Raw genomic sequence first — 27,743 nt, 5'->3', positions numbered from 1 at the left:
CGGATCAGCAACCTTTAGCCTTGAAGGAGCCGATTGACACCATTTCCATCAAACTCAAACCCACTCGAAGCTGCAAAATCTACTTCAATGCTATTAAAACTCTTTGAAAACCACGTATGATGCAATGATCTAGTTCTTAATGACAAGAAGCTTAACGAGAAAAATTACAAAAGATTCAGTTTGCAACAAAATGAAAACAACTTGGAAAATGAATATAAAAAGTTTGTCTTGACAGATTTGAATCACTTCCATGCAAACTATTTTAAATTCCTGTAAAAATCACATTTTGGCAAAGCGAGCCTTCCTCAAGAGACTGTTACAACACTACGGCAAATTTAGTTTTTCTTCGTCGAGTTTCTCTGGTAAAATTTGGAATTCAATTATTACCATGAAAAGTATGAAATTACGACTCAAGGTAAAAAATGCTTGTGACCTTCGACCCTTACCTCACCTCAACTAATAGAAGGATTACTTCCTTCTGGAACTTCCTCATTATTGATCAATCCCGCGGTTCCTTCTTCTTCATCTTCTAAGTAATTACTGACATCACCAGAACTGGTTCCTGGACTTGGATCTGTTAATCCTGGAAAGAAAATGTTTGTTGGATAGGTTTTACATATTTATCTCTGGGAAGAGGAAAGCTGATAAGACGGTTCAATCATATGGCAAACCACGGCCTCTCGTTCGGTTACCAGTCCAGGTCGAGTATGGGTTTAGTTAGTCAGTTATTTGTTTTCGGAAGCATGGACTTCATGGTCAGATGAAAAATCAGAAGAACAATTAATTTTCATTCTTAATTTAATCTTCTCTTATTTGTATTATTGCAATAATTAAACAAATAACGACATCCCGATATGATAGGATTTGTAAAGTGATAGGAATATACATCTAGTGACCATTGAGTTAACTCATTTGTGATAATAACCTGACTTTTTTGAGATGAAGAGAGCAAATTAGCATTTTTTATTAATCTTATCGTATTATTATCTACTCTTATCTGTAATGATATAGAACTGCTGACTACAGGATTTGTAAGGTGATAGAGAGACACATCTAGTGAACATAAAATAATAATTTTTCGACCCAGTTGCAATACTAAAATCAGCAATTTTATTCTAATCATTTTATCTGCTCTTATCTATATTGATAAGGAGTTACTGCTTACATTAATTACGATTTGTAAATTGATCAAGAGAGACATCTAGCAATCATAAAATTATGAATTTTCGACTTAATCGCAATATTGATCTGATTTACGTTTACATGAGGTGACAAGGGCAGATTAGTATTTTTATTCTAATCATTTTATCAGCCCTTATCTATAATGATAAGGAGTTACTGATTATATTAATTACGATTTATAAATTGATCGAGAGAGACATCTAGCAATCATAAAATTATGAATTTTCGACTTAATTACAATATTGATCTGATTTACATTTAAAGTGGTGACAAGGGAAAATTAGTATTTTTATCCTAATCATTTTATCAGCCCTTATCTATAATGATAAAGAGCTATTGATTACTTTCATTAGGATTTGTTGATTACTAGAAAGACATAACTCATCATAAAATTAATATTTTTTGCAATATTAATATGATTTTTTTGTTTATCTGAGCTGAAGAGGACAAATTAGCATTTTTTATTCCAATCATTTCATCTGCTCTTATCTATTTTGATAAGGATCAACTGATTACATTAATTAAGATTTGTTGATTATGAGATAAAATTAATATTTTCAACTCATTCGCAATATTAACCTGAGCTTTCACTAATGCTGGACTTGCTTTTTTTATCTGGAATAAATATTAGTTTGTGGTTATATTCAATAATTGGGGAATATATAAGAGAAAGATTTACATATTAATCCCGAGGAGAGGAAAGCCGATAAGACGACTTACTCATATGGCGAACCAAGGCCTCTCGTCTGGTTACCAGTCCAGGTCGGGTATGGGATTAGTTAGCCAGTTATTTGTTTTCAGATGTACGGACTTGATGGTGGAGGAAAACGTAACCATCCAGGGGTTACGTGAACCACCTACAAGAGTCCAGCAGTCCTCTCGCATATAACCATCCCCGCACAGAATTCGAACCTGCAAATCCACAGATCAGAGATTTGTTGGCGAGCGTATTCCTAATGCTTAGCACGATGCGCCACACCACCAAGCCATTACACAATCCCTCCGAAAAAGTCTCTGAGCCAGGCTGTGGGATCAAGTTTATCAGCCTGGGGTCAATGGGATGCAAAAATGTTTAAGAAATACTGATTTCTAAGCAAAAATGGCAAATTTTGTATGAAAAACATCAATTCTGATCATTTTAAATACACTTTTTTTCTCAATATCGTTAATCTAAAACCTTTTTTAACCAAATTCATTAGAAAGCGCAACTATAATCCTAAAGTTTAGCGAGATGCGGCAACTGCCAAGTTAAGAGTTGAATTGCACTATAAGGCAATCAAAATTTGCTTCCCCCGCCCCCAATTTTAGGTCTAATTAAGGCTACCAGCATCATTCCAAAATTCATAAAACACAAAAATACATAACACCACAAAAATTGGTGTTTTCAGCTTGAAGACTTACCGATTATAGAAGAGTTGGTTGAAGCCACAGATCCGGTTACTTTTCTATAGATTGGATTGTTAAAGTTCATGCTCCTACGAGCAGAATGCTTCTTCCTCAATCTTATGACACACCAGGTTATGGTTACAATAAACCCAAGAAGTGCTATAAAAAATATTACTGTATGAATACTGAGGAGTTAACCTTTTTGGTGGAGATGGATGTGGCAATTTATATAATTTGTGTCTTAACTTTCTCTGTTCACTGGCAACAGTCAACTTTATCTGAGTCATGTTTTGTTAGTGCTTTGTCATCTCATTTGTGTACTGCTTTAAGATGCTGCTAATGCTTAAGTTAATTAAAATCTAGTATTTGTTGATACTCATGGATTTGTTTATAAAGTAATAAACTAAACTTAGGTTACGACAAGGAACCACGATGAAATATTCCAGAGGCTAAGAGAAGCCCTGTGCAGAAAGATGACTGTACAAATAGTGGGAAGAGAAACTCATGTTGATTGTCTTGACTGTATAAACATACAGTGATACAGGGTGTCCATAAATTCCCTTTGCAATTTCAATTTTGTTATGAAGTCAGTTCTCAATATAATATCTTAGCCAGTTATTTTTTTTTTTCTATCAGGAATTGTTTAAGTATTTTTACTTCTGTGAGCGCCAAAATAATATAAGGTATCAATAAATTCCTTTTTAAGACTTCATGGACACCCTATACATATAAGTAATGACAAAATGATCTGAATGAACATAAAACAAACTTACCTATAATACCAATTATAAGCACAATCTTTGTTCCTGATGACATTCCTTGACTGTTGCCAGAATATTGTCCTGTGACTGCCCCGGTTGTGACCGAAGTAGTCGTCTGTTTAGTTGAGGTGGTCGATGTTGTTTGAGTGCTTTGTGAAAGAGGGACAGTTGAGGGGGAGGTGGCTGGAAAAAAAATTGGAATGAGAATATTTTGGTTTTAATGGACAATAAAGGGACCTCCCGAAGTGTGTGCACCAAGATGACGCACAACCTGAACATAGTATGTGTACCAGGTTAGGGTTCAGATTATGCCACATCTTGGCGCACATACTTCAGGAGCCCCCAATAAAGTAAATTGAGGAACTAAATATTCAAAGTACATATTTTATCTCTAAGGAATTATACGCTTCTCTAAGTTCTGAAGTAATGTAAAATTTTCAACCAAATCAGTTTGAGGTGAGGTTGAGTGAATTTTCTCTCATACCATGCCATGCACATACAAGTAGAGAAGTTTTATAACGTGAAAAAAACAAAATAAACGATACTCCAGAAGTATGTGCACCAAGATTGCAGACACAGAAACGTCGTTTGTGTACCAGGTTAGGGTTAGGCCATAATTTCGGGTACAAATACTACGGGAGTCACTTGGCTGTTCCCAAACTCATAATAGAACCAAAAAACGGAATAAAATTATGAGCTAACCCTAACCTGGCATGTTCCAGTGTCCGCCATCTTGGTTGACATACTACGGCCGAAACTTATACTTCAGATCAAAAGTTTTCTAATAAACATAATATTCACAGCAACAAATACAAGCCATGCAAAATGAAGCTAAAATAAAATTAAGAATTTGAAATCGAGGATGTCCATATAAAATGATGATTTTTATAGGTTTTGAAACTTTGACTTTTTGGTATCAAGGTTATCGAACAATTTTCCAAACCGTCACTCTGTTTGAGTGACTACTCATACACAAGCGGATACTATGTATAAAAAAGACCAGAACCCTGTCAGTTTGCCTCTCCAAAGTCACACGATTTATTGCGTCTAGGAAGTAGTGAGTGTTTTAACTTTCATTATTGTATTTCTGGTAACTAGCATTTTCCCAGATGGCTGAGCATGACCTGTGATGTCGTCAGTCACAGATGACATCATAAAGGTGAAGTAGCCATTTGTTCTCTGGAATTGAGTTATCATGGCGTGTCTTGGAGGTTACTTTGGTTATGCTCGAAGACATCTACTAATTATACGTTTATACTGAGTTAACAGTGAGAACATGACGCTTGAACACAATCAAATCAAACCAGGGTTGAACAAAAAATTGTTTGACGATATGTGAATTTTGAAGTGTAACGAGTAAATCAATATCAGTGGCTGCGTGTAAGGCGCGAATGAGTGTTGTATGTAAAAAAATGAATCAATTTTTTTTTATTTCGAACAGTCATTTATGGACATCCCCTGAAATCAAGCAACAAATTATGCAATCAAAATCAAAAGTGTGAAAGTCATTCTCTTACTTATTTTTGATTGTCGGGAATTCATTCGTTGAACAGGATCAATTACTGCCAGAATTAAAAATCAAATCAATTCCCACCGGAAAATAATAGTAACAACCAAAAAACGAAAAATGATTTTCGACCTCATTTATTGAATAAAATGACATCGGTATGTTTTTGCTAGTTTATGAATAAAAAGAAAAACGTCAAATGCAGGTAACCAAATGACAATAGTTCAAACAGGCATTGGCTACATATCATGAATTTCAATGGCAGGATTATTAGCTTTGTAAAATCCATAAAAATTCAAAAAGTCCAAGAACATGAAGATTTAGGACCAAAATTTGATTCAAAAATATATTTTGGAAATAATTTTTAATTACTATATTAGACAAAAATCAGGCACTAAGCCTATTGGGATACAAACTACCAGAAAATATCAAGAGAGTAAAATCCCTACAAAATTAACCATACATTATAATCATATAAGCAAGTCACATACAAATTGAACAATTTGGATTATCGAACCATCCCACAAAAAAAGCCAAGAAGCTAATAATTTTTTCTATTGGAGAAAAAATAGACAAGATGGAGAGACATTAGTGCGTATATGTTGCTACTAAAATAATTTATATCTTGTAATTTTCAAACATTACAAGAATCAAAATAAAACCACGATTTTATCTAATATGATTAAGTGAACACTCAAATTATCTGTGTGTAACTGCAAAATCAACGGGCTACATGATGCAATGGGTTAATGCATACAAGCCATTAATAAAGCATGCAGTAGATTAATGTTAGCAAAAATAACAAAAAAATAAATAGTTAATTAAAGTACAGTAACTTTGCGAGGGTACTATGATAGTTCTGTATGCAAAATAAGAGGTACTCTTGTAGTATGTGGACCAAGATGGTGGACACCGGAACGTAGTATGGGCACCAGGTTAGGGTTAGGTCATAATTTCAGATACAAATACTACGAGAGTCACTTGGCTAGTCCCCGAATTCGTAATAGAACTAAAATAAAGAAAATTGGAATGAAATTATGGCTTAACCCTAACATGGTACCGAGAGTACAGGGGTAGGGCTATTCCAATTTTCCTCATTTTAGTTCTATTACGAGTTCGGGAACTAGTCGGGAACTAGCCAAGTGACTCCCAAAGTATTTGTACCTTCATTTATGGCCTAACCCTAACCAGGTGCCCATACTACGTTCCGGTGTCCGCCATCTTGGTTCACATACTTCGGGAGTACCCATTTCTTTTACTTGCACAGACCTGATAATGGGGGGAAGCGCAACCAACCAGAGGTTACCTCAACCATACTTTCTCCCATAATCATCCCCCACAATATTTGACCCGTGAACCCATGCTAGGTAATCGAAGGTGTAAAGGCAGGTGTATCCTCCCCCCGCCCACATATTAACCCACTTACTTGGTTTACAGTCATTTGAATCGTTTTCCACTGGAACATAAGAATCCGGGCACGAGCAAGTGTAATTACGAGGGTCGGAAGAGTCGTAAGCTTCAGGTAAGCAGAGATACTTGCACTCAGAATTCAGGCAGTAATTTGTACCTGGGATAAAAATATATAAATATTTTACATATTAAAATATTGTGGATACCCTTATTGATGTGTGAAGCAAACTAGGTCAAAGCTCATACACCCATTCCAAGCCCTGAATGGTTGATGTTGAACTGAATAATATCATATAATACAACCTTATATAACACAATCAGAATAGATATATATTAGGTTGCACAGCACCCATGATGCAATCATCAGAAGCAAGCATAAGCAGATGCAAAATCAATTCATAAAAGAACTAAAATGAGGAAAATTGGAATAAAATAATGTCCTAACCCTAACCTGCTACACACACTATGTTCCAGTGTCCGCCATCTTGGTTCACATACTACAAGAGTACCGAAATTACAGCTGTTTTTTTGTACAATTTACTTATGTGAGAAAATTTCGAAGGTTTATCGGTTCATAAAACTACTTTTAAAATTTCCCCGCAAGTTAAAAAAGGTTGAGAACCACTGGTGTAAATTATCTAGACAACGCAACCCAGCATATGCATGGACAAGAATATTTTCTATTCGAAATAAAGGAATTCACACAAACCTGGTGGCTGAGCTCCTGCGTTCAGTACAGCCATGTCCATTCTCGTATAAATGTCGTTGTTCACGACCCGCACCTGACTTCCACTTCGACTGGAGGAGAATAAATAGTGTCGTTCCTTGTCTATCCAGTATACTAAATAAAACAAGAGAGCTATGCTAAAATATATGGACACGTAGCGCCACCCAGTGACAATAATTTTGATGACGTCATAGCGAAAAAAAAAGTAATAGCCTTCTGGAGAAAAATTTTATCTTTAACCACTGAAAATATCAAAGCAATTGGTCCAGTATTCGAAGAGAAAAGCGATTTTTTAAAAATGGAGACAAAGGAGACAAATAACAATAACAACAAAATTTTGAAACGATCGTTATGGCCACTAAACGTGTCCAATAAAAATAAAATTATGAAAATGATGGATTCGCATGGAGCAAAAAATACAGTCATTTTATTTTGGATTCACTTTAGCATATCATAATTTGGAGCAGATGCTGCAATGCCAGCTTTTAAATAAAATTTCTCATGTCTCGGGGATTCTTCACTTTAATGCCTTAAATGTCCCTTTTTAAGGACATATACAAAAAGCCTCAGCATAAAAGTACCCTCGTTTTAAGGACTTCCCACCTCAAAGGTCTAACCCATCCCCCTTTCCAGGGACAAATACAAAAATATCAATCAATGAATATGACATTACTTCTTCCATTGAATACAGCAAGAGATAATGGAGAATAGGCTTCATCGTAGATCAGATTTTGTCTGTATTCACCATCCAGTCGGCTTCCCGCTAATAATTCGAGTACAGGATCAGTCCAATATAGGATATCTTGATCATAATCTGTAAACAGTAAAAACGAGGATATCGGTCAGAGACCGAAGACTTATCCATCGAAAGTTAGGGGATCCCCCAAAACAGCGCTCTTACTCCATAGTGACACCTTGTGTCTCATCACTAATTAATTGATAACTCGCTAATTATACGACATAATTCGCCCAAAATCAATAGGCTTCTGGTACGAGATAGGATGAATGCACATGCGGAATCTGCAGCAAATCCAATCTCGCTTTCGTGAGATATCGCGTGCATCTAACAGACAGATAAACACACAGACAGACAAATGCCTATCAACATACTTACCGATTAAAATCGATAAGTAATTACTAAAAAAAGCAAAAATTTTAAAACTCGAGTAGTGTTCTGCCTAGTTAAAATTAACATACAAGTCTCGTAAAAGTGGGGAAATTTTTAAATTCGGGAAAATATGAAAAGTCAGTCTAATATAGGATATCTTGATCATAATCTGTAAAATTTTGGGATCGTTGTCAAGTAACTGAGTGCTTTAATCCAGAAGTGCAAAACTTAAAAATTAAATGTTTTGGTACAGTGAGGAAAACATCTAACTTTTTTATTATTAATATACTTCGGGTGAATGTGATGTCTTTGATAACAAAATCATCGCAAGCACATTTTTCTTCATAATATTTTTTACAAAATTATTTTGGATTGATACAATAGACATGAAAGTTTTTAAATTGAGCAGGTCATTACGTATCGGTAGCTATCTGTAGAGAGCCATGTTCAAAGTGAAAGGTGCGAAATTAGCAGGGAAAAAAGGAGGTTGCGGTTGAGTTGCAATCTCGTATTCTGCCTTGATTTACCTCGTTACAATTGACAAAAGTCTGTAAGAAGTCTTGTAAAGTTAGGGCTAGTGTAGTTTACGAGTTGAGGGAGTGTGAAAATTGCCAAGCGCCCACTACTTACCAATAGCAATCTCATATACTGCCTTGATCTGCCTCGTTACAATTAACAAACAAAAAGTTTGTAAAGCTAGGGTTAGTATAATTTACAATGGGAAATCTGAGAGAGGGTGAAAATTGCCAAGCGCCCACTACCTACCAATAGCAATGTCATATACTGCCTTGATCTGCCTCGTTACAATTGACACACAAGAAGTCTTGTTCCCATTCATTCCACATCTACGAATCACGCCTTCACCTTTCCCTGAGTTTAAGATGCATCCCATGTATATGTATCTAGGTGAAAAATATCATTCAGTTAAAGCTGGCTGTATTAATTTATAAGCAAAAATAAAATCATAAGAGTAAAAAGGTAATAGAGAACGAAATGTATAGAAAATAACTGCTGGTTGACAGCTAACTATTATATAATTCTGCAGCGCAACAACGATTCACCAATTTGATTATCTCCAAACGTAATATACTAATATGGAATTATGCAATAGCTATAGCTATATAAACCAATATCTCTATTAATGATTTAAGTATTTTTGTGTTTATTGCTTCTCGATTTTAGCCTGAAATCTTTTTCAAGAACTTTGATATTTGAAAAATTACTCATCATAAGGATAAAAAATTCAAATCAACATCAAATCGGAAAATAAAACACAATTTCGGTCTTAATTCTCCATCATTGGCAGATAGATTTGGTAATCAGGTTCACACATTATGTTGATGATCGCGTAATAACATTTGCGTTTTTCTGAATTAACGGACGGTTTCTTGATCAAAATAAACATTGAAGCCCATGGTGTTAAACTGACTATTATCATATAATACAACCTTATATTACACAATCAGAATAGATACACAGCACCCATGCTGCAATCATCATATGCAAGGACAAGCAGATACAAAATCATCGAAGCGTAAAACAATAACAATGAAAGAAGTTAACAGGCAGTGTTGCCAGAAATAGACAAAATGAAATAGTACAAATAATACAATATCAACACATGGTAGCTGCCCTGTCAGATGCCCTGCCATCTCATTGGCCTGTTTGTTTCATGTTGACGCATACTTTTTAGTTTATTAAACGCCTTGCTTTGTTGTAAATTGCAGTTTTGATGGACTTATTTAATTTCTCTATACCCCCCTCAATAGCTCGGACACTAGTTCGATTAATTCGTCGGGGTCTGATTTTCTCGATACCATATTGTGTCGTGTATTCCATCATTTTGAGTGCGCCACAAAATGGCAATTCATTACACGAAAAATTCCTTATCTTTATGCGTTTAGTACTAGACATAAAAAAGTCAAATTTTTATTTTTATGTGTCATGATTTGTATTTTGAGGAACCTCTGTTTTAGGTCAAAAAAAGATTGATTAGAAAAGATTGATTTTATAAAAAAAATTATAAAATGTTCACTCACCCATACTTAGGATGGACAGCAAATCCGGCCACTATCGTATTAGGAAACCTATACAAAGTTTTAGACATCGTTCCGTCTAATTTTGACACAGATATTGATTCTCTGTCAGAATCGACCCAAAATAATAGCTCATGAACCCAATCGAGGGCAATACGACCAGGAGATTTGATTGTCGGAGAACGGACCAATATTTTTGGCTTCGGTGGCGATGCTTTCAAGCTATCTAATGTCGATATTTTATACCTGAAACAAAAAAAATTTGCAGTGATGTACCTCCGATATCTCGAATTAATACTTGGGAGTCCATACTAGAGATAAGATCTGAAGCCCGACCCGAAATTCGAACAGAGTTGGGCCTGAAATGTCAATCATTACGTTCGGGTCGGGCTTCTCTATGGCTCACTTTTTTTTTTAAATGCGGCGTTTCGCCGTGTTTTGGCCATGAGAGACCGTGGTATGCAAAAAAAAAACAGAAGTTACCTCATCAACACGATACATACTGTACTAAACTCTTGCAATGCAATTCAATGAACTCCTAAATAAAATTCGGGTTTGCTGCGAATCCAGTTAATTAGTCGGCCTCGGGCCGGGTTTAATACCCACGGGCCAGGGTCGGGCCAAAATTTTTGGGCCCGATCTTACCTCTAGTCCATACAACTTTGAATAAAAAATTAGGGGTTCACAGCAACAACAAAAGTTAGGAAGCCTTGCCATATACAAACATTTCAGTGATCTTTACAAGCGGGACGCACTCACAAAGAATAAACAGTTCCATAACATTTGAACCCACAACAATTGCACTTGCACACTATTGCACCTATGAATATTTGAACCCATACTAACCCTAACCCATCGATTTTAGCACCCGCATATAAATTGAACCTGCGCATATATGGGTTAAAAAATATACAGGCCACCAGAATAAACCCACCTTGAAATGGCCTCATTCTTGGGATCCGTCCAGTAAACAAAGCCATTTCTAATATCGAGGGCTAAAAAGCGAACAGCAACAGCAGGGATATTAGGAACAACAACTTTATGACCTCGATGCCTGAAAAAAAAACGAAAAATAAAATTTAAGAGAGGACATGGACTCAATAATACTAAGAATTTGGCGCTCCCGAAGTATGTGCACCAAGATGGCGCACGACCTGATAACCCTAACCTGGTATAAATACTATCTTCAGGTTGTGCGCCCTCTTGGTGCACATACTTTGGGAGCACCCAACAGTGTTAGCAAAACGATTTAATTTGCCTGATGTTAGAAATCCAACTGACGACAATAGAAATTTGAAACAACAGCAAATTAAATCGCTTCGCTAACACCGGTTGTGTTTATTTATCATCGACATCAAGTTAATTTGAGCTGGAAGCTCTATTTTGTTTTGTGAGTTTTTGTAATAATTTTTGTTACGGTTATTATTCTAAACCAGTGGTCTCAACCCTTTTTCTTTCGTGGCCCATTTTCATTGCACAAAAATTTTCGTGGCCCATTGAATTTTTTCTGCGAGGGTAAAATAAATGAAAAATCAAAATCTTGCTGTGAAAATGGACACTTTCCTTCAATAATTAGAATCAAAATGACCATTCAGTAGCAGAAAACAGCATCATCAATCATTGGTACTACAATCAAAATAAAACTAGCGATTTTTAACAGTCCTGAGGCCCACTTCAAAATCTTTCCGTGGCCTAGGAGTGGAATAATAATATGCAAGAGGATTGCCGGTTTACTCGATGTCGTAGGGTGGTTCACTCGATTATAGCTACCTTCGCTATCGTTCATGCATCCATACCTGACATGAACTGGTAACCAAATGTGGACATGGGATTGGTTAGTATAAATTTGAAACGGGGGTTGTGATAATTTGGGTAGACAATGACGAAACGAAATAATTAGAGTCCCTCAAAACTGGAGCAACACTTTACAATTCAGTGGCTGCTTGTGAAATGAATGTGAAAACGCTGCATTGAAAATTTTTTAGATAACAAGAAAGCTATGTTCAAATATATAGATACGTAGCGCCCCTTCAAATTTTTATGACAACATAGCACACCAAAAACAAGAATCCCATACAGCTAACCGGAATATTTGAAAGAAATAAAAGTAATAGCCTTCTAGCGAAAAATATAATCATTACTTACTGAATATTTCAACATAAATGGTCCAGTAATCAATGAGAAAAGCGATTTTTTCATAATGATACCAAGAAGAATACCAATAAGAACAAGAACAACAATAATGCAAAACGATCGGTATGTCCACTAACATGTCCAATAATAAATCTCTTCATACCTATCTAAAGTAATTTTCCTTATATCTTCTATCCCACTAACAATAAACGAGACGTCATGTTTTTCATCATTAGGTTTACATTCACCATTAGGCAAAAGAGTGAAGCCTTCATAGCAAGAACATTTATACGAGCCATTTGTGTTAAAACAAAATTCCTGACAGGGATATGAAATACCTCGAATGCATTCATCGATATCTGAAAAAATAAATATGGTAATTTTTACCAAAAAAAAACTCCAGTAGGTGTGTGTACCAGGTTAGGTTTAGGCAATAATTTTTCATAATAATAATTCAAATTTTGATGATGATGGTCCAGGCATCCAGCAGGCAGCAACCCTTTTTGTGAATAGTACTAGAACTTCCCCTGGAAAGTTAGGGGGGGTATTTCCAAATTTGTTGGGGGGTGGTATATATTCTGCTATTAATGGTAAACCTATTTGCAACTTATAAAAATGTGTTATGTATTTGACTGAATATTTTCACTGGCATTTAAGTCACTTTCTGAGTATTTGAATACAATTTAATTTACGTTGAGAATTAAAGTATCGGGTCACACCTGAAAATAAGGGGGTGTTTGAAATTTTAGAGAGAGGGGGGGTTGTTCAGGGGGGATGTAGGGAAATCATTTGTGGATACAAACCTTCACAAGTGTGCTTGTCTTTTGCCAATTTGTATCCTTTTCTACATTCACATTTAAAACCAACTCTCATATCAATGCATGTGTGTGAGCAATTGGAATAAGTGGCATCGGTGCATTCATTATAATCTGAAAATAAAAAAGAATAAAATAGCGTTCAGTTGGAATTGCCCATGTCAAGACCACTCAATTATTTTTACCAAAAATCCGTAAAAAAAAAATTTAAAATTACTGAGGTCCAGTCTTCCAAGCGGTATAGCGATACAATTCGTATCATATAAAGTCAGGTGCAAATATTAACAAATTAGAAAACGAGAATATTGATCAGAGACCGAAGATTTATCGATCGAAACTGCGGTTTCGAATCATGACTCTATAGTGACACCGCGTGTCCCATCACTAATTACTTAATAACTCGCTGATTATACGACATATTTCATCCAAAATCAATAGGCTTCTGGTCCAAGATATGATGAATGCACATGCAAAATTTGGAGCAGATTCAATCTTGCCTTCTTGAGATATCGAGTCCATCTAACAGACAAACAAATACCTATCAACATACTTACCGATTAAGATCGATAAGTAATAACTTTCAAAACTATAAAAATCTTACGATAAAAAGAAACATTCACATATTCAAGTAGTGATCAGGAATAAAGAATGAGTTGCAATCTGAATCAAGCACTCAGAGATCTGGATTCAGACAGTAGCCCTGACCTCTATGCCTGTTGCTCAAACTTGGCTCTTCCTACTAAGCCCACGTTTCCCATATATATTCCACAGAATTCTGGTTTTCCAGGAAAATCAGGCTTCCACTGGCTACATCAATTTTCAATTTCTACATTAATGCTTGCACACAAACTTTGGTGCTCCAGAATTATGAAGTATGCGCACCAAGATGTCGCATAACCTGAACCCTAACCTGGTACACATCCTGAGTTTAGGTTGTGCGCCATCTTGGTGCGCATACTTCAGGAGTAACGAAATTCTTATCTATTCGTAAACATTTGGTTACACATATTATTATACGCCTTCACTTTAATAAATGTCTAACTTCTTTTTGTAGCTCACTAAACAACTAAAATCCATTTCTCTTAAATAAATTCAAGAATCCAAAACTCAAAGAACTTACTGCAAAAGTGCGGGCCTTGTTTTTCGTCTTCTCCCCCAGGACAATCCTTAATAGAGTCACACAACCTTTTAGCAGGAATACATTTGCCTGCGTCCCCTGGACATCTATAGTGTGTCTCAAGTGGACAAGATTGTGGCGACTTTGCTGGCTTTTTACCTGGAAAAGGAGCTTACATAGTTCATGTCAACAGACAAATTGACTACATTAAATTAAGTATATTAGCTGCATTTTATTGAATTCTTTGATTGTAATGCATTCACTCTTTCGCTCTTTCGTTACTGGCTTTCGAAACATGGGGGAATCAAGTTACTGATAGAAATTCATTAAGGGAAAACTTGTTCATTTTATTAAAAAGCAGGCGACATAAGTGCTAATAATCTTTGGAAGTGGGCCACGGATAATTGAAGTTTGAGAAGCACTGCGCCAGGTTCTTCGCTCAAGGATTCAAATAAGCAGCATAAAAATGGGCATATCCAGTTTATTAATTAAACCCAGAGGCGCGTTGCATATGTTTTAATTTTGTAAATAAAATTCAACCATGTTTGCACCGCTGGTTCTCGCTTATCTATGAAATCAGTGGTGCCTTCAAAATGAATTCACACCAATATAAAACTCACCGGCACAATCAGATTCATCAGACTTGTCCACACAATCCCAAATGCCGTCGCAAAATTTGCGTTTGCTGATGCACTGGCGTCGATTAGCACAATGTGATTCCCCAAATGGACATCTGTCTTTTATATTATCTGAAAATGAACATTAAAGATAATTGATTTTCTTTTCTTTAATACTTTACTGGTTCGTAAAGAGTGAAGATTAATGCTGTATAATTTTATGAGTCTTCAAGCCCTTCAGTAACTTCTCATAACTTGCTCAGGATTGAGTCTCTTTTACTTCTGAGTAATTGACTTGAATAATTTCAGGTCTTACGTTAATTAGTATTTAATGAATTAATGAAGTGCCACCATAATTCTGTTATATTGGTTGCCAGTAACTTTGCTCGGAAAGAGTCCCTTTTACATTTCAACTGCTCTTGTGTCAATTGCCATTTCTTAACGCAAGAAGGGCTAAGATTAATTACTTATCGATTTTAATCGGTAAGTATGTTGATATGTATTTGTCTGTCTGTCTGTTAGATGCACGCGATATCTCACGAAAGCGAGGTTGAATCTGCTCCATTTTGCATGTGCATTCAACATATGTCGGACCAGAAGCCTATTGATTTTGGATGAATTATGTCGTATATTTATCAATTAATCGTTATTAATCAATTGTCGTTATTAATCAATTAGTGACGGGACACAAGGTGTCACTATGGAGTAAGAGTGCTGTTTTGGGGGATCGCCTAACTTTCAATCGATAAGTCTTTGGTCTCTGACCGATATTCTCGTTTTGTTATTGCTGTTATTTCGGCATTTATTGTCTAATCCCAATCTGGTACACATACTACGTTCTGGTGGGCGTCATCTTGGTTCACAAGCCACAGGAGTACCGGCATTTCAGTAGTCATGAGAGTTCAGAAACCTCTTGGGTATACTCACCACAATTCAACTCATCTGATCCATCACTGCATTCTTTATTTCCATCACATTTCCAACTTAAAGGTATGCAAGGTATTGTTCCAGATTTGCAAGTGAAGTATTGCGGAAGACACCTGAAAAAATGGAACATTTTAAATTCAGTTTCTATTACCTTCATGCAAGTGCATAGAGGATGCAATGGCTCAGCAATTATAGCATTAGACTTACTGTATATCCTCACGTTTGAGTTTTTAAAACTCAAAACAAAGTTGCAAAACCAAGGGGTCGGCTTATATGCACATAATTCTGTTCGCACTAAAAACAGAGATAACAGTCTGTGATTGGTTGTCATGCACATGATCGACTACATGTTTACGCTATAACAGGATTTTGAGACAATTCTTACCTATAAAATAATGTAAGTGAAACAATAATAATTATCATTTTCATTAATTCTCTTCTGCAACCATTTGCTGTGATAAATGCATTCTGCGTGTCACGATTTGTAGGGTCACTTTATGTGAATTTTTATGAACTCAACGTTTTAGGGCCGTTTTTAGAGGCTCAGCTTATATGAGAAGATATAACTGTGACATCACATGTAAGGTCTAATTCCCTGCTCCTCACCCCACCCAGTGTGCAATGAGTTAGCCAAGCATTATCAGATCAAAGAAAATTCTGGAGTGTGAAAAAGCATCATATAAAAAACACATATTAGGCGGCTAAGCTTATTACTTATCGATTTTAATCGGTAAGTATGTTGATAGGTATTTGTCCATCTGTGTGTATGTCTGTTTGTCTGTTAGATGCACGCGATATCTCACGAAAGCGAGATTGAATCTGCTCCAGATTTTGCATGTGCATTCATCTTATCTCGGACCAAAAGCCTATTGAATTTGGGCGAATTATGTCATATAATTAGCGAGTTATCAATTAATTAGTGATGGGACACGAGGTGTCACTATGGAGTAAGAGCGCTGTTTTGGGGGATCCCCTAACTTTCGATCGATAAGTCTTCGGTCTCTGACCGATATTCTCGTTTCATTTTTAAAAGGTGGGCTTCTTTTTTGCATGAGTCTTCTTAAACATGATTTGTGTAAACTTTATATCTGGATTGATATATTTTATGATGTATTCATATGTATGTATTTTAAAGTGTCTGCCAATCATCTCAATGAACTTTGTACTGCCAGCTGTTATTTGTCTCATAGTTTATGAGGTACTGCCTTATTTATGCCTGATATCGGTACTTCAAAAAGAAAATGACTACAACAAGAACTTGTTTTTTAAATTAATCAAAATCTTAGGCCACATACCGGTATAATAAAGCAAACAGGCGAGTCATCCACCCACCCACTTCCTATTATAGACAAAATAACAATGACTTATTATAGATCATAAAGGCATACAGGAACCTGCCATTCTTTCATTACAAAGACTTTTAAAGTTTCTAAGACAACATAAGAAGATCTAAAATATTTTTCAGTTCAGATATTTTCTCGTCCAGAGATTGAAAAAAATGTTACATTTATAATTTAATTTCCCGTCCAGAAGTCCATCGATATCTAATAATACGCTAGGAAGGTATATTTCCAGTTCTGCACAAAGAAACAAGCTATTCTTTCATAACAATGACTTTTAATAAAGTTGCTATGACAAAACAAAATGTCAAATATACCTTGGGTTCATTATTTTAGTCGAGTAATAATGTTGAATTTGTAATTTTGGACAAGACTTGGGGTGTCACGCTAAGATTAAAATGTTGGAAATAAGCATTTTAGGGTGCTACGTTAAATCCTTGTTCAGATTTCTAAATTCTGTTAATCTATTTTCAACAAATCACAACAATCAATGAATTGCTCATTTTTGCACGGTTTTTCACTGCTTTTACATAAAAAGCTACAAAGACTCCAACTTGTTATGGCAACACATTTTTATGTTGAATTTATATTTTTCATATTTTTATCAATGAATTGCTCATTTTTGCATGGTTTTTCACTGCTTTTACCTAAAAAGCTACAAAGACTTCATTCAAATTTTTATGTTGAATTTATATTTTCCAGGTAAGATTTAGGGCCAGATGTTACCAAATTGTTCAAAGTTATATTAACCATGGTTGGCTTGGTTTAATCCTTTGATCATAGTATGATAAAATATCAAGATCTTGCTGAACTACTTGTAACAAATCACAACAATCAATAACCATCCAGCTGTTTCCTACATAGAAAAAAGGAAATTACAATTGAGATCAATCGGTAATGACAATTCCAAAGACTCAAATGATGATTCTCAAACGAAGTACAACAGTGGTTCTCAAACTTCTCAAGGTTGGCCCCCCTTTTAGAATTTTTCAAGTCTCGCGTCCCATCTGGAAAATAACTAAGGTACCTAAGGATAAGTTACAAATAACAGATAGTGAGGCGAAACTATGTTTCATTCAAAAATCACTTTGAAAATATTTGAATGGAGTGTTAATATCCCAAATATATAAATATTAATATCCAAAATAAAGCGGACAAGATCAAATCTAACATGTAACATGTGTATAGGTTAGGGTTAGGCCATAATTTTAGGTATAAATACTACGGGAGGCTCTTGGCTAGTCTTCGAACTGATAATAGGACTAAAATAAGGAAAATTGGAAAAAAATTATCGCATAACCCTAACCTGTTACATTCCGATGTCCGCCATCTTGGTTCGCATACTTCAGGAGCACCTTAATTTTTAATTAGCTTAACACCTCCTAGAAAATTATCTACACCTCTTTGTGAGAACCACTGTTCCAAAGAGACTTTATGAATTTTAACAAACCTTAACTCAGGGAAATATTTATATTGATAGAGATTGAATTTTTACATAATTTGAAATATTTTACGCCAGTGGTTCCTAAAGTTAATTGACCGCGGGTTGAAATTAGAATCTGAAGATACTGGTACGCATAATAAGGTGCTGAATTGTTAAGATACCGAACTGAATATACATGGGCTTCAACTGTAATAATAATGTAACAATTGACAGTGTCTAGAACACAAAAGTAAAAAAAATATAAACTATTTCACTCAAGTTCGGCGGGGCATATTATTAAATCGTTACGTGAGCTGTCATCCTTTGGACATCATAAGTATTAATATTCAATGACATACAGTGACTGATTCTTAGTATTACATAGATTCCCAACATTTCTATCGTATGTAACCCAATTTTGAACATCGTCAAACATACATAAGGGTAAAACGCCACATGGTAAATGCATCATTACTTATTCAAACATTATATTCGGAAAATATTTACTCAGAGCAAACAAGAGATAAAAACTTTGGTTTTTACTTTGAATGAAATTTTTCCTATTTTGGCGCTCCAATATGTGTACCAATATAGGGGTAACTAATTTTGTTCACCTACTTTACATCGAGTTGTGTAAAGTTACTGAAACCTATGGGTAGGGGGCATATTCACTTGGCTGACACGAAATTTTATTGATATATTTTATAATGTATTCACGCGTATGTATCAAAGTGTCTACCAATCACGTTAATTAATGAACTTTGGACTGCCAGCTGTTATTGTCTCATATTTTATAAAGCACATTCTTTATGAAGCACTGTCTGTCTTATTTATGCCTGATATCGGTACTTCAAAAAGAAAACGACTAGCATGAGAGAAAGTGATTGATTTATGACCCTTTGTTTTAACGGATTCAGGAAAAACGACACCAGACTGAAAAACAAAGCTGTTAACTAACCCATCGAAGTACATCACTGTACTTATATTTAAACGTTCCAGTTAATAGATTGTTAAAAATGAATAAAATTACCCCTTTATTGTTAAGAATGGTTAATTCTGTAGGATTCCACCTGAAACAAACATGACCTGTTTCTAACCAAATAAAATTATGAGTGCATATTAGTGCTTAACTGACCAACAGAGAAGCTATTTTTCTGTCAGTCTTATTGGAGGGTTATATAGAAAAACTCCTTTCTTGTGCCAAAAATAGGCTTCGTCTTATTTTCCGGGTAGACTTATTCGTCGAAAAATACAATACATCTTTTTCAGGAGCAGGGCTAAGCGATGGTTTTGATGGTTGGCGTGCGTGAAGATTGCTACATCTAGTAAACGGTTATTTTTTGTGTTATAGTATAGCAGTAACTATTGAAAGCCTAGGAAATGGTATAAATGAGTTTTTCTCAAAGATTAAGAATCGGAAACCCCCTTTTTGAAATGTAAAAAGGCCTATTCCTGTATCATACATGCAATTTATCGTAGATTGAAAAGCTTTTTAGACCTTCATGACTTCTTGAAAACCCATGTTTCCCGGCCTTCATCCAGACCTGCTATCTCTTACGCTACCCCCCCCCCTTTTTAAAATATCCTGGCTACGCCCCCCTGATCATCATGTTCAAACATGGAAGTTTATTACAAAGTATTTACTCTGGGCAAACATTGAGTCTTGATATGACAACACTCAGGTCAACGGAAAGATTGAATTAACATTTAGTGATAGACTGTTGGAAGAGTTGTTCAAATACCTTATCAATAGGGAACACCATTTATATAGAATTCACTCCATTTTTTTCCTGATTCCTTTGAAAAAGGGTATACTACTTTAATATTAAGCAATTTCAGTTATAAGGATTTCGCTCCCCATGTTTTCCGATTTCATAGGAAGGGGGTCATATACGGTACTTTATCAATACGTAACTTCAGTCATACAGAATTCGCAACCCCAGGTTTTCCAGATTCCATTGTAAAAAGGGTCATATACTTAAATATTAAAAAAGCTAAATGGAACTCACTACCTCACAGTCACAGCTGTTTTCCTGGTCATATTGATTTGACTTGTTTTTAAGTCTTGTGCAAATCAGCAGTAATTGACACATAATAGGTTCTATATATTTTCAATAGTTCTTGTCTATTCAGTGGCTATATGTGACTTTTCTCACAAACTTTCCCAATCCGTAACTTCGCTCAAAGTCAATTTCGATATATACTTGTACAAAACATACCATCAGAAATCTATGTAATTTTAGTCTTTCTCAGGTGCTCCCGAAGTATGCGAACCAAGATGGCGGACATCGGAACGTAACATGGGTGACAGGTTAGGGTTAGGCGATAATTTTTTTCCAATTTTCCTTATTTTAGTCCTATTATCAGTTCGAAGACTAGCCAATAGCCTCCCGTAGTATTTACACCTTAAATTATGGCCTAACCCTAACCTAGTACACATATTACATTCCGATGTACGCCATCTTGGTTCGCATACTTCGGGAGCCCCCTTTCTCAACATTTCAAGGTTGCTGGCCTACATAGATATTAATAATGTTAATGGTATGACCTCTAACTACCATACCTCAAAATATAGATTTTATTATTCCTAGAGCCTATAGTTTCTGGGGCTCTGGCGCCAGCTCTAACAAAATGTCATGACTAAAAGGCTCTCCATCTCCGGTTTTGGCGCACCAGAAGTATGTGTACCGATATGGAAGTAACTAATTTTGTTCGCTAGTTTACATCAACTTGTGTAATGGGACTGAAGCCTATGGGCAGGGGATATATTCACTTGGCTAACACAGACAGTCCCCGAACTCGTAATAGAACTAAAATATAGAAATCGGAATAAAAGTATAGCCTAACCCTGACCTGGTACACATACTAAAGGAGTACTTCTGTTTTGACTCTATGTGATTAAAAAAAACTCACAAAAACAACAAAACGGTTTTCAACGCTATTGAGCGACCAATCAAAGACTGTTATCACTGCCATAGCGTATCAAGCACCGCTGCCATCCAAGTTATGCTCTTATAAGCTGGATTCTTAGTGCAATCAGTTAGGCACGTATAAGCTGACCACTTTAAGTTTGGCAACTTTTTTTTGAGTTTTAAAGCCGACCTATATGCAAGGATATACAAGGTAATTCACTAATTCTTTGAGAAAGCCAAATCAAGCGCTTACTTTCTATTTTCATTCTCACATTCTTGTTCATCACTTTCATCTCTGCAGTCAGAGATTCCGTCACATTTCCAATCCTCATCTATGCAATGAGTCTTATCAGCACAGGTGAATTGATTATCTGGAAAGTATTTTAAAAATTCAATAGGGCAGAACAGACAGAATTTCTAACCCTATTAATACATTAAGAATATTCTGCCATGAACAAGAGCAAAATCATCAGAAATGTACTGGAGTTGAACAGTCAGAATCCAGACACTGGTATTAGATTAAGGTTAATCTGGCAATTTATATTTCCATACAAAATAAAAGCATAAAACAGTATTCAGCTTAGTTTGTAACTCTCAAGTCACAAAAACACTGGTCTATTCAAAACCACACTGCCCACCAATACAGTAATTTTAATAAATTCTGGTATAAGAAATGTTTTAATAATAAAAGCCATCAAACAATAAATAAATGCAATAGAGCGAAAGAAATATACAAATCATGACCTAGTGGTTAGACTTATTAAAACTATCGCCCCAGCTCAGCACTATGCACTGGAGCGGAACTTCCAACAACGAAGGCAAAATACGACTCTCAGAACTATCACAGGATGTCACACCTCATGGCAAGCAAAAATCATCTCCATCGAGAAACAATGTTGCTGCCAGTGAAGGCTCACAATGAAATGCTATCCAAGCAATTCCTTGCCGGACGCTACTACCAATACCACTCCTGCCACATAACAAGCACCAGCGAACAGCCACGTCGTAAAGTCAAGTACTTCTTCTCTGAAGCCTTTTCCAACATGCCGAGAAAGCCATCAAGGGTTAAGCCACTTGCTCATTAACCCTACACGAAAACGCGAGAGCCACAGGGGACAAAGTTTGAAAATTCTCTAAACAAAAATGGGCATAAAAACCTACCTTTACATATCATATCAGTGCATCCTACTTCATCAGATTCATCTCTACATTCAGTCACACCATCACAGCGATAGTCAATGTCTATACATTGTTGCTTATTTGAACATTGGAATTCATCAGCCCTGCATTCGCGCTGAAAATAAAAGTTTACACTTTTATGAGCACATCCAGGGTGGAGAATTTATCATCGCCTAAATCAGGGTTGTGCAACCTGCAAATGGGACAAATGCGGCCCACAGGGAAAAATTATGCTGCCCGCATAAAAGTGCCAATTTTAAATGATGTGTGGCCTGCTAAACGAGTTTTCCATTTCATTTAATCTGGTACGTGCAAGTAAAAAAATAGAAGATTTTTTAAAATGACTAGGTTTACAGTTTTGCTATACAAAAGGCTTTGTACAATTAGCTAATTGGAATGGGATATTAATATTAATCCTGGGAGAGAGGAAAGTGATTAAGACGACGTTTTGCTTAATCAAACATTACTGCTTATTTAAACACTGGAATTTGCCAGTCCTGCATTGAAGGTAAAAATAGGAGTGAGTTATTTCACAGCTAGGATTGGATAAAACTGAATAATCTATTAATCTGAGTTTATTTCCTGTTCTATCATCAGACTACCCTCAGAAGCAATCTTTCAAATCGAAAAAAGATTCCTTGGAGCAAATGTGAAAATTAAAAAAAATTTAAGTTAAACCCAAACCTGATACACATACTACGTTCAGGTGTCCGCCATCTTGGTTTACATACTACTGGAGTACCATTTCCACGCCCAGGACTAATTTTAAATTATTGAAATGTTGAGTTCATTTTTCTGTATCTAACTCTCTCAAACGAAATATACTCACAGCAGGGCAATTTTCTTCATCCTCTCCTCCAGTGCAGTCCGCGTCTCCATCACATTTATAAGAATTTGGCATGCAAGCTTTCGATCCCTGACATCTGAAATAACCCTTCTTGCAATCCCCAGCTGTGGAAAGAGAAAGAGTGTTAAATGTATCTTTATTGTATTTCTGGCAAGTAGCATTTTCCCAGATGGCTGAGCATGATCTGTGTTGTCATCAGTCACAAATGGCTGAGCATGACCAACCAGCTGTGAAGGTGAAGTAGCCATGTTTTTTCTATACTTGAGGGCGCATTACTGCTGGTGTGTCTTGGGACTGTTGAGAATTGCTTTGTTTATGTTCATGGGCATTCACTAAATATAGGTTTATACTGAGTTAACAAAAAGTTGCGTTTGATTAAATTTAAATTCATCAAAAAATAAATAATTTCACTCAGTATTGGGTAAAGTCCCTAAACATCAAATCAGGTGTCATGGTCGGGTGGTGAAAGCGAAGCTTAACTAGACAAGAAGAAAGGACATGAACTTCAGAACACAATTTTGTTATTATACCTTGCTCTTGTTAAAGATTTTTGACTAAATCTATCTATCATAGGCGTTAGACTTAACAATATAAAAGAAGCCGCAATAAATTCAACTTACAACAAAGTTCGTCAGTTTCATCAGATCTATCAACGCAATCGTTCTCTCCGTCGCATATCCAGTTACTGTGAATACATTTCCCATTTGCACAAGTATATTGTGTTGTAGCGTTACATGATGGGCGAACTGAAAGATATAAAGTTAAGAAAAATAATTAATTCTTTAACATTCTTCATATCGCCTATTTTGCAACTTAATCCTAAGTATGGAATCTGTTTCTATTTTTTCATCTTTAATGGAAATTAGCTAATGATATGTGCAACTTAAATAGTTTAAAATGTGTGCATAAATAAGTATCACAGTAATACTAAAAAGGTGAAGAATGTTAGTAATACCACAAGCTCATCTGTTTATCAATCCATGTCAGTCAGGAAATGAATAATTAACCAGTTATTTATTTCAAAGGCATAGACTTGATGTTGAAGGAAGCTGTTACTGACAAGCAGTTGCATGAACCTTGAAGGGTATCGAGTTAATTCTCTAATCCATAATAATCATCCACAGCAGGGTCGGCAACCTTTTGTCGCTCGCGGGCCAAAATTAAGGGTTGCAAGTCATTGGTGTGCCACACATATTTTTAGAAAGTTGAAAACCGAACGGATGATACTTTTTTATAAGTAAAAATCAGGCATTATAACATCTCTTGAGTTTCGAATAGAATATAGATTTATTCCCTCATTGTATTGCATCTCAAAAAGTTCCATTTGAATATTTTCAGCGCCATTGAACCCTTTGCCATTGGCATCAACTTTTCTGCGTTTTGTTGCCATTTGTCTAATTATAATTAATTTATAGGCTCATTAAACCAGTAATTGTGAATTATATACTTGTTAGATTATAATATAATTTAGTTTACATGCGTCTCACAAAAAATTCTGTTGCGTAAAAAATATAATCGTCCAAACAGCTGTTTTGGTACTACAATTCAGTGAAGCTTCGCGAGCCGGACTGCATTATCCGTAGGTTGCCGACCCCTGCTCCACAGAAATCAAATCTGCAAACTCGCGCAGGGTGATGCGAGAAGTGCGATGGCAAGTGTATTACCAATGCTTAGTACAATGTACAGAATCAGATTTTGAATATGTCGTAAATCAACTCACCACATCCTAGTTCGTCTGACCTATCGTCGCAATCATACCTAAAATCGCATCTTTGAGTAAGAGTGACGCATTGTGATGTTGTATTGCATTGAAATAGATTGTGTGCTGCATCACATATAGGAGATTTTGATGCTAAAAATAAAAGTTTGAGAAATAAAAAAACGGTTTAAATACATAGAATAGAAAAATTTTTTCGAATATTACGGTAAAATTTACAGCAATTATTTTTTTCTGAGAAAACCAATGAAAACGTTTTTACATTGTGCTTACTATTAGGTTAGTGCACAGTGTCGATTTTTGTCAATATAGAGGCGCCAGGCTGGTTTGTAAAAAAGGGATTTGCACTCACTGTTAAAATTTGTTTTTTTTAAATGTCAGAATATGGGGGTTATTTTCAGAATCGGAGAACCGTGGCATGCTGATAACTGAACAACTACTGAACTAAAGAACTTTAAATTGCATTTCAAATAAGCAACATTGAATATATTCTATTTTTATAGAAGATTATAGAAGACACATGTACAAATCATCACAAATTTAAATTCATAGAAATATAAATATTAAAAAACATTGTCACAAGTTAAGTTAAACCTTGATACCATATAAGGCAGGGGTGAGCAACTTCTCTAGTCGGCGGGCCAGATGAGAAAAAATAAAGCCCTCGGTGGGCCGGATTACTACAAAAAATGCTCGTTATGTTAAATGCTCGACACTCTCTGTCAACTTTTTTATATTTAGGTTCCAAATATAACTGATAACAGTAGTGGGGAATGTTTACAACGCTCTCTGCTCTGACCTTATATTGTTTGTTTAACAAGTGTGCTAACGCAATTGTTTGTTCACTAAGGCAATTGTTTATTTCACCAGCTCGCACTGACAGTGCGGTGAGAGTAGAGCAATCGGCAACTTTTATGAATGATGCGTCGGACCACATTACAGAGTGTGGTTGGATACAGTCAGCGGGCCGGTCAAAATCTCGTCCGGCCAGCGGGCTGTATGTTGCCCACCCCTGATATAAAGGGGTCTAGCAAAGGTAACTCTGTAACACCTTAAATAACACCAAACCAAAATGTGATGTAAAATTTTTTGTATTTTTAAAAAACATCTTGACAGATAAATTTGGATGAAATCAAACCCACTCAGTCTCCAATCAAGCAGGTATGTCTAATGCCAAATAGGGTATCTATAGCGTTCCGCGTGAGACTGACTTTTATTCTAAAAAAATAAAAATTCAGGCAGTATTTTTACATCACATTTTTGTTTGACATTATTTAAGCGCTTTCAATGTGTTCTTCTTTAGACCCCATAAAAGCCGGCAAAGTATAAGTTATGACGGGAAAACGAGAGAAATAGCTTGCTCGATTTCGGGTGATCATATGCACGTTTTTGACGACCATCCGCATACTTTGGCGGGCCTTATTACGCCAATGTGAAGTGGAAATGACGTAATTTTTCGATGACGTAGTCAGGTGGGGGATAGGATTGGCATATGCAGAAATTGTTGAGCCAGGCCAACTAGAAGTGCATGTGGTACTAAACTATACCAGACCCGTGTTAAACTTAGGATTAATTCAGTAATTACATACGGTATCGGTAGTACAGTAGTATACAAAATAATTAAAAATAATAAATAAATAAAAATTACTTGCCACACCATATTATGTATTAATACTGAATTAATGCTCACCTGTTGGTTCTAGCCAACAGAACAAAATCAACATACAAATGAGAAAATGTTCATGATACATCCCATCCATATTGAACAGTGGACTTTACTGGTTTATCCAGATCTCAAAATTACTTTTTTTTGGTTGCAGCTGTTCACGGTACTGTACCGCGCTCAGTCCACGCCTGTGCAACTAAAGACCGTTATATCCAAATGCTAGAAAAGTTATAGAATTCTAGAATGAATCCGCTTGTCTTGAAAACTTAAATATGTAGCCTAATTGTAAATATTCGATTCCAATTTCCTGACCTCGGCAGCTTGGCAACAGCATCGAGCACGCCTAAACTGATGCAAAACATAAACACAAAATCACGCCACCGGCATTACTCATGCGTAAAACCCGAAAGGGCGGAGCCTAATCGGATTTTATATTTGCAGAAAATTCGAATTGACCTTAAATATTTGATAAATTCGTTGCGATTGCAATGATTTTTGCAGAATGAATGAAAATAATTGTCGTGAACTTATTTCTTTATATTAGTTCAAAATTTGTACGAATTCTTTTTCGGCCTTACTATCCTCTGCCAACTGCGGTATCCATCAGCCTTCCCATACCCGCCACACTGCGCTGTCCAGTGGCTTTCCTATCCCCGACCCACTGCGCTATCCCACCAGCCTTCATATCCTCCGCCTACCGCCCTATCCCCCATGCCTCTCTATCCCCAACCCACTGCGCTATTACATCATCCTTCCTGTCTCCAACCCACTGCGCTATCGCCCAAGTCTTCTTATCCCTGACCAATATCCCGGTTCCCAAAACCCTGGCCCGCGGTACTATCCCCGATCCGTCTTTCATAAGCTTAGCCTAACGATCTCTGCCTAATATAGCTGTCCCTTACCCACGCCCTGACATCAAACTTAATCTTCTTC

General features: G+C 36.0%; 1 protein-coding gene across 4 annotated transcripts in view; it reads right to left on the bottom strand.

The window, feature by feature from the left end:
• The window catches only part of LOC120336588 (low-density lipoprotein receptor-like), a 32,847-nt gene extending 5,673 nt beyond the window's left edge, over positions 1-27,174 (bottom strand). Inside the window, exons 1-22 of one of the 4 annotated variants that reach the window (XM_078120322.1) lie at positions 26,835-27,174; positions 25,148-25,279; positions 24,048-24,173; positions 23,410-23,531; positions 22,563-22,695; positions 21,655-21,772; positions 15,727-15,839; positions 14,803-14,931; positions 14,186-14,341; positions 13,054-13,179; positions 12,414-12,609; positions 11,052-11,171; positions 10,121-10,363; positions 8,847-8,983; positions 7,647-7,787; positions 6,956-7,087; positions 6,263-6,403; positions 4,847-4,891; positions 3,342-3,512; positions 2,584-2,727; positions 1,762-1,797; positions 447-583 (exon numbers count right to left, since the gene is read on the bottom strand). In XM_078120322.1, coding sequence (XP_077976448.1) covers positions 453-583; positions 1,762-1,797; positions 2,584-2,727; positions 3,342-3,512; positions 4,847-4,891; positions 6,263-6,403; positions 6,956-7,087; positions 7,647-7,787; positions 8,847-8,983; positions 10,121-10,363; positions 11,052-11,171; positions 12,414-12,609; positions 13,054-13,179; positions 14,186-14,341; positions 14,803-14,931; positions 15,727-15,839; positions 21,655-21,772; positions 22,563-22,695; positions 23,410-23,531; positions 24,048-24,173; positions 25,148-25,279; positions 26,835-26,904 — 2,862 coding nt within the window. In that variant the 5' untranslated portion in view covers positions 26,905-27,174 and the 3' untranslated portion in view covers positions 447-452. The remainder of the gene's footprint in view (positions 1-446; positions 584-1,761; positions 1,798-2,583; positions 2,728-3,341; positions 3,513-4,846; positions 4,892-6,262; positions 6,404-6,955; positions 7,088-7,646; positions 7,788-8,846; positions 8,984-10,120; positions 10,364-11,051; positions 11,172-12,413; positions 12,610-13,053; positions 13,180-14,185; positions 14,342-14,802; positions 14,932-15,726; positions 15,840-21,654; positions 21,773-22,562; positions 22,696-23,409; positions 23,532-24,047; positions 24,174-25,147; positions 25,280-26,834) is intronic. The other 3 variants (XM_078120316.1, XM_078120328.1, XM_078120323.1) reach the window with 3 other exon arrangements.
• Between the last annotated feature and the right edge of the window lie 569 nt (positions 27,175-27,743).

The sequence above is a fragment of the Styela clava genome, chromosome 2, assembly GCF_964204865.1.
Source record: "Styela clava chromosome 2, kaStyClav1.hap1.2, whole genome shotgun sequence".
Taxonomy (NCBI): domain Eukaryota; kingdom Metazoa; phylum Chordata; class Ascidiacea; order Stolidobranchia; family Styelidae; genus Styela; species Styela clava.
This window is presented reverse-complemented; position numbering and strand designations above follow the sequence as displayed.